An 8,318-nucleotide genomic window follows, 5' to 3' on the forward strand; every position below is an offset into this window, starting at 1 on the left:
CTGTCGAATTTCTGCTTTTCCAGCGGACTGATGTCATCGAGCTCGCGAATCATGAGATGATCTTGGCGCAAACAAAGGAAGACATGAAACTGGAGAACGCCGCAGTGCTTCGTACCGCCATCGAGAAAGAGAGAGCCGACTGCATGACAAAGTTGGATAACGAGTTGAAAGTCGCCACTCAAATGGTCGAGGAGAAGGATAGAGAGCTGAAGATATACAGAATGAGAGAGGCCGCACTGATTGAGGAATGCCAACGTTATAAGAATACGATACGACTATTGACCAAGTCGGAGAGCGTGCAGCGGCAAATGTTACATGAGATGGTAATGTATCGCATATATTGGAAATATATATCTACCGCAATATATTTTCGTGTCTCTCAAGTCGGTTATCTCGGTTATATGCGTATATTCTAAAGTTCTCTTGCACGCAGGTGGGGAGTCTCGAGGCAGACAAAATGTGGAAGGAGAGCAGTCTGGAGAAGAAACTGCGAGCGATCAACGAGTGCGACGCCGTTGCCTATCCAGAGTCTACGGTACACAAGGAGTTCACTCACTATGAACGATTGGACAGCAGTCAAGGTGATCTGGAGGAAGTCCTGAAGGGCGCGAAGAGCGACAAATACGAAGTCGAGGTCTCGGAGTCGAAGAAGGTGCGACTGGAGGCGGGCGACGACGAAGTCGCTCGGCTTTCCAGACGACTCGAACTTCTCGAGAACGATAACAAGAGGCTGTCCGCGGAACTGGTGACGATACATCAGAGCAAAATGGCGGCCGAGGCGAAAATGGAGTCGCTGATGTCGGACAAAGTACGTCTGGAGATCGAGTTGGCGAAAGAACGAACCAAGAGGATCTTCGGCATGGAAACGTTGCTGTCGGAGAGCCGCGATAAGGAGATGAACGCGTCGGTCGCGGTGGTCCCGGAATTAAGTTCGGGCTCGAGCCGAGACGCGGCTACCAGTCCGGAACCGAGCGGACGGTCAGCTTCCAAATCGTGCTTAGCCTTGTCGCGAATGCGTAAGAAGATCGAAGAGGGTATTATGGCGAAGATTGCGAAGTTGGGCGTCGTTACCGTTACCAGTTGCAATCCGGGCGACGTGGTGCTCGTGTTCTGGGATCCCGTTCACGGCAATTACGCGGTGTATCAGGAATCCTCGACTCTTTATTTCCTCCATTCGGACTATGTAGACACGTTGGACGTGCGGATGAATGCGAACGGCTCTCGCAAGTGTATTCTCGCCGAGGTGATCGATAAGGAATATTGTCACGCGAGAAAGGTAAGGCTGCTTCGTCAACCGTGCGAATCACGACACGGGGTCGCGTGCGCGTTATACAGCGCGATGATAAAGGTCAAGTATTTGCCGGATAAATCAACTGATTCGCTTCTGTTGATCGTCTGTTTCAGAGGGAGAATCGGTATCATGTTCCACTCGGCACCAAGTTCTATCGAGTGCGCGTAAAACCAGTGGCCGACGACTCGGGCTCGTTGATGAAGAGTCAACTACCGTAATTTTACGTTCCGACTAAGCGTCGAGAATCCCTTGATTCTTGCCTAGTACAAGCGCTGTGATCGAGGGTTTGCGTCGGAAGGCCGCGCTCGCTAGGGGACCAGCAGCGACCTGGAATGCAAATCCCGAACTTACGTCTCCGCGACCATCCGGAAACCTCGGATCTAGGCCAAAACCTGCCAGAGCCTCTAGACGCATCCTTGATGTCGATGAATTTTAGGATGATGGTCCGCGAAAAGAGGTATGCGCAAGTTGGGTAATATGGAAATGAGACGGAAGGATGCGCCGGCGTTTTATTGTGATATATATAAGTAATTTTTAAACGAGTGTTAAACATATATGCCGAATGCTGTGGTTAGCTGTGAAGCGTAACGACATTTGTATTCTTCGACTTTGCTTTTTTTTTCCACACAAACGAGAAAAACAAAAAAGGATCATTGACGATTCTCTACTTCGGTGATTCGATAAGTTTGACCATTGTGTGTATGTGTGCTGCATATAAAAGAAAGAAAGAAAGAGAAAGAAAGAATGCGTGCATTTGATGAACGTATGAATTTGATTTCAACATTATATAGACACGCGATGCGGAGGGACGAAAACGCGTCCGTTTGGAGATAACGCGCAATTTTCTTCTCTCCGCATTCCGATGATTACCTTTGCACTGTATGAGATAAAAGAACGTAGCTGTAAGTTTTACAAAACCGACATGTTGCGTAGTGCACCGGGTGATGATTTCGATGAAGCCTTAACATTCATGGGCAATTTTCGATCCGGTTAACGCTTCATTGAAGCCTGGTGTGTGTATGTGCGCGCGCGCGCGATTCATATGTGATATACATATATATATATATATATATATAATCGTATTAAACAATATATATGTGTACACATACATACACACACACACACACACACGTGCATCTCTCTATGCGTGTATATACATACTGTTGCACGAGACGTGCAATATATCTGCGTACGAAAATCTCATAGGTCCTAAGACGGGGCTAAGATTTTGTAAAGCGAAGAGGAAAAGAAGAAAAAGAAATCGTCACGTAATCGTGTCATTGCAATTTTGCAGCAAGGGATACCTAGTATGTTTAGATTCTCTATTTATACGAAGGAAACATGCTACGCGATTATTTATCGACGATTGCTCGTGTATTAATAATCTTCGTCGCGCTAATCGCCCTCTCGCTCCGTTCATTCTATTTCTTTCTCACAGCGGACGAACGCTTTCGTTTCTCTCTTCTCCTTTCGTATCTTGGCTGCTGTCTCTTCGTAGTAGTAACCGGTTACAGAGATGGGTGTGTAAAAACGGGCGAGCCGGTGTGTTTTGTTCCTAAAAGGAAAGGAACGTAGGCTGCGAAGTGTGCGTGTACCTCTTCTTCAATCTCTCTTCGCACGCAATTTCCGCGGCGTTAGTTTAAGCAATGCCCAGTCGGAGAATCGACCTGAAGCGTAGAACCTCCGCGTAGAACGAATTTTATAAATATACGTGTATACTTACACATACACACACACATATATATATATATTCTCTACATACACATATACATATTATATCCTTTTCTATCGTTTGACCGGTACGTCCATGCCGTCGATATGCGCGATGGCGTACACGATGAAGTGGCTCGCGGAGCGTCGCTCTGTCGTGAGCTCCTTCAGTTGCAGCATTAACTTGTACACCACCTGAAGCGCATTCTCGCTACTACCTATCGTTCCTCGCGACACACACGTTAGACACACTCATAGTGCAGTACAATAGCTGTGATCGTTAGCTTGACGTTTTCACTTCTCTACTTAGCCGTTAATTAAACTTAATTCCCCGCGGCGACTCGTTCGCTCTTCTCCGTTCTACCGAGGACGTACGCGCGCGCGCGCGCGCGCGATATCTCTCTTCCTATTCCCCGAGGAAGAACGGAAAAGAAAAGAATAGTAAAAAGCGCGAGTAAAGAAACCGATCCTCCCGAAGCACGACGGGCGACGAGCGTCGCGTTCACTCTCTCGCTTGCTCGCGACGATTTCGAATTGGTGCGAAAACCTGAGACGTCGTTGACACAGACGGCTCCGCAACAAAATATGCCGATACATAAGGTGAATCGTTCGATAGGCTGACATCATAAGCTGCCTCGAGCTTCTCTCGAGGACGACGACGCGTCCGCTTTCGGCGTATCGCGGCGTATAATATAGTATAGGTAGTCCGTGTAGGAATTGTCTCTCTCGTCCTTGACTGGAACACATACACGCACGCACGCACGCACGACGATGAATTTTCGACACATACCCTGAGGACCGATAGACGGACAGAAACCCAGACAGACAGACGAATCGAAAATTTGCCTTCTCCCGTGGAAGTACCGTTTTTCTGCTCCTCCCCCTCACCGTCGCCGGTGAATCCGTCGCTCGGCCGCGCGAAATCGCGCAGGGAGGCACGAACGATAGCTCCCCTCTGCGTCGCGAGGTGGTGACGCGCGATCCGCCGCGTCACGGAAGAAACGATGACAATACGAGCAACGCGTTTTTTACTGCCACCGCAACGACGAGAGAGATCGCAGCTCGATCTCAGTTCAATTCTCCGTCGTAGAATCGATCTCCGTATGCGACCCCCGTGCTTGCTTCTCACCGCGCTCTCCCGCGGTTTTCCTACTGCAGACCAAACGTTCGCGCTTCGTGTAGCTCTTCGATAGTCGATCGTCCGGAGGAAGATAGCTCGATGGTAGCCCGGATCCCCGCGTTCGCTTCGAGAAGCGAGCATCTCCTTTTTTTACTTTCCCGACAAACCCCGCCAACGCGAGGTCGCTCTCTTCTTCTCTCCAGACACGTTCGCGTACGTTTACGAGCCGAGGATTCTCTTCGCCGCGTGCGTGCGTGCGTGCGTGCGTGCGTCCGGATGCGAATAGCAAGTCTCTCGTGAATCCTTACGCGAAACGACGACGAGAGCGGGACGCGCTCGTACCAGGTACGAGCCGCGTCTCCGTACTCGCGGAAGCTGAGTCGGCTGAGCCGTCGAATAAGCTTCAGACTACGTTCGAATTTGTAACTAATACTCACATCGCAGTACGATTCGGAGAGAGAGAGAGAGAGAGAGAGAGAGAGAGAGAGAGAGAGAGAGAGAGAGAGAGAGATATGTTATATAGATATGTATAGTCGAAGGTTCTGTTATTACCGACACATGTGTACATAGGTGTGTCCGCATGCAATGACGTGATATTAATTAATTTGCAGCCAACTCACGAGAGGGTCCAGGTGGAGCAGAAAATCACGACAATGCGAAAATTGGCGGGCGAGAACACGATCGAATTATGATCGAGAGGAACTTCTTTCTTACACGGTCACTCTCTCGTCAGCGTGATCGCGTTGTCGTGACTCTCCGCTCTCTTCTGGGGCTCGGCGAAGAGGCTGTCACTGCGACGCCGACGGGCGGTCGCTCGACGTCGCAGCCCCCCGGCGTCTTCGCCGAAGAACCTCACGACAGTTGGAGCTACCTAACGTGCAAGTACGACGTAGAATCCGTTGGCGCCAACTTGGGGCAGCGGGAATGAAGAAATGTTGCGGTGCTTCGGAGCAAGCGGAGCCAGCAAGCGAGTCAAGCGAAGTAAACTCGTGTGATCGACTAACTCGAATTTTTCGTCCTTAGAAGGTACTTCGAACGAAGCTCTGTCTTGTCGCTCACGATGCGTTTTTATCGGTGGCCAGAGAGATTTGCGAGGGCGGGTGACCGCGCGTAAAATCGCGCGACTAGCAAGCGATTGTAGTCGGGCTGTAACTGAAGCTTCGCTGAGTTATTATTACCAGTCGTTACTCCGGTAGACAGTGTGTAGGCGTACTTTTGATTTCGACGAATCGTGAGAACCTGAATATCAAAGCAATGTGCCTGTGTATCGTATAAGTGTATCACTCATTACCGGAACACGCTCGTGTGCCCGATCGACGGGGCAATCGATCTTGCTCTCGGCCGGAAGTACTCGCTGGAACGGCGCTCCGTGCCGCTAAGGAACGACTGCGGACAATCGCGCGAGTGTCCTGTAATTTCGTAACCGTTATCCCCACGCAGGAGCTAATTAATTGCGTAAGGTAAATTAAAACAGACACAAAGAGAGGGAGAAAGAGAGAGAGAGAGAGAGAGAGAGAGAGAGAGAGAGAGAAGAAGAGAATTTCCGATCAAATGGACCAGCATTGGCGATTTTTTCAAGTACGAATCCTTAGATGTAACGAAGAAGCGTGACTTTGTAGAGAGGCGTCGCGTTTTTATCCTCGTAGCGATCCTTGAGACTTAGCGAGATTTGCTTTTCTCGTACGCTTACGAACGAAGAGAGAACGAAATTCGGGGAGAATTGGAGCTTCGATTTGTATACTCGGCTACGATAGATCTCTTCTGAATAAACTAAATTCGCGTAAGATCAGTGTTTTGCGGTTAAAGTTAGGCTGTAACACACACGTAGGCGTTAATCGGCTTCGGAGGTAAATTTGTACGGCCGACTAAGCGCGGTCGAGAGATCAGTCCGCGCTGTCTCTCCCGATTGATTTGATCACTCGATCGACTCGACTCGACGGACAAATTCGTTTCTACTATCGAATTAGATTAAATTAGCGTAAAGGAGGTGAAATCACGCGCGCGGTGCGTAGCGCGTATCGAGTTAGACGACGCTTGTTTTATAATGCGAGAATCAGCCGCCGAGCGAAGGAGGCAACGGCACCGTTTTCGCGATCCGCTTGAACGATCGCGCAATAATCACGAGTGCATAATAATTAATTCGACATTACGATAAGCTCGGTTGCGACGGTTCGTCGTGTCTTCAAAATGAAAAAAAAAAAACGACCGATAACAGGCCCATCCTCCCTCCTTTGCGCGCGTAAGTCGATACGACGCCCAGAGGAATCTTTGAGATTCCGTCAGCGCGCTTATCACCCCAGTGGCAATCTCACCCGATGTCGCATTATCAGTTAAGATACCTTCATCCAGACCAGCCTGCGATCGCGCGGACGAGCTTCGCATCCGTTCCGTACGCGCGTCCTGTCACGAGCGCACGCGAACGCACTCGTAAAAAGAAATTCGTAAAAGATACAACTGATAAGGAAGATAATGCACACGTGTAATCGAGAAAGTGTAATGCATAGGTACGTAATAATAAAATAATAATATTAATATTGCATAACATACATAACAATTGTGATCGTGAGAGTATCTGTTACGAATAAATCAATTACAAATAAATCATGTGACCTTTTTCCAGCTACATCGATGCGACTGTATTCTTTTCTGCACCAATCACCTTTGAGGCTTGCATTCGATTATGATCGGAAGATAAATCTAGAAAATGCAATGAGTCAGAGTCTCCTTACATTCAGATATAGTCATGTCAGATACGGCGTGCATAAATATTGAAGAGTGCTTTTTTTCAGTACGAAAAATAAGGCTCAATTATCGAAGATGAACATCGCTGTAAGACTGAAAAGTAATTATTCTGGACCGATTCCGATGGGGCTACCATCTTATATAATTCGACAAATATTTTCGGACGCGGTTCTAAAAGTTTGAAGAAAACGCTGAGATTCGCGGTTAAATTCATGGAGGCCGATAAATTGTGTCGGCTGAAAAATTGATTTTAAGCCGAAACTCGAACCACAGGTTTGCACTTTTCAGAAAGATATATTTTCAAGTTTGTTTCCTTTTCAATTAAATTTATAATTATAAACCTGTTACTAATATAATAGTAATTATAAACTTATAAATTTATAGAATAGAGAATACAAATTCTTAACTTGTAAACTCAAAAGTAAAAGGTCTAAATGGGGTAATGATTATATTATCTGCAGAGAGAAATCTGAAAGCGGCCAACACGGCATTTTCTGCGACATCGATTTTCCGCACTGAGAAAGGACGCCATCTGCATCCATTTTGAGAGAAATTACGATGCTACATCCATTTTCAGGTCTCGGTGGTAAAATCTGCATGTGGTGAAAGTCCATGCTATATTCACTTTCAGGCGGTTTATGTCCGTGCTGCAACCACAGTTGCCATTCCTATGCCAGACTATGTCCGGAGGTCTAAAAAGAGCGGCGGAGGAGCAGGAAAAATAAAAGTATCCTTTAATCAAAAGTGCGTGTCAATCGAAAGTCGAAATCTCTCGAATATCTCGAAATGCCTCTTTTCCGCTATGCTGATTGGTCGTCTCGACGACGTTGCGTTGCGGTCGGCTTCGTGCCGTTTGCGGCTATCATCGCGGCGAATGACAGCCGAGTGACAGTTTGTACGAAAGGAGTAATAATGTGGTTATATCAGGTTAACAATTTTATAAATTGTTTATAAATTGTGAAGTGTGTTTGCCGTGATAATTCTGTAGAGAAAAGCTTCGGAAGAAACATGGATAATATCAGATAAGCAACAATATCGTTGAATACATATAAAAAGTATGCAAGGAAGAAGAATTTATATGTTTTGTGTCGTTTTTACTTTTTACAGTTAAAACATAAAAGGGAAAGGAAGAAAAAAAGAAGGAATGAAAGAGAAACAGAACAGAATGCGAGAAGAATAAAAAAGGATCAAACGCACTAAAAAATATCAATGTGTGACCACAGAATAATGCTTTATAGTGGTTCATTTTTAAAATTATTTTTAATTATTTTTTTCAATTATTTTTATTATTTTTGTGTGAGCGAGAGATTGTGTGAGAAAGAGTGTGTAAGAGAGAGAGTGAGAAAGAGAGTGTTAGAGAGAATGTACAAGAGAGCAGAATGTGAGGGAGAGAGTGAGAGTGTGACAGAGGGAGTATGAGAGAGAGAGAGCGTGTGAGAGAAACAGAGAGTGAGA

The 8,318-nt window shown here is 46.7% G+C and overlaps 1 protein-coding gene across 3 annotated transcripts in view; it reads left to right on the plus strand.

Annotated features, from left to right (window-relative positions):
- Positions 1-6,703, plus strand: part of Atg17 (autophagy-related 17) — a 33,946-nt gene extending 27,243 nt beyond the window's left edge. For 2 of the 3 annotated variants that reach the window (XM_025298648.1, XM_011156469.3), the window contains exons 8-10: positions 24-323; positions 434-1,276; positions 1,405-1,991. In XM_025298648.1, coding sequence (XP_025154433.1) covers positions 24-323; positions 434-1,276; positions 1,405-1,509 — 1,248 coding nt within the window. In that variant the 3' untranslated portion in view covers positions 1,510-1,991. Of the gene's footprint in view, positions 1-23; positions 324-433; positions 1,277-1,404; positions 1,992-4,732 lie in introns of those variants that run through there. The other variant, XR_003112891.1, reaches the window with a different exon arrangement.
- Positions 6,704-8,318: the final 1,615 nt, after the last annotated feature.

Source organism: Harpegnathos saltator, unplaced genomic scaffold (genome assembly GCF_003227715.2).
Source record: "Harpegnathos saltator strain DR-91 unplaced genomic scaffold, Hsal_v8.6 scaffold1, whole genome shotgun sequence".
NCBI lineage: Eukaryota > Metazoa > Arthropoda > Insecta > Hymenoptera > Formicidae > Harpegnathos > Harpegnathos saltator.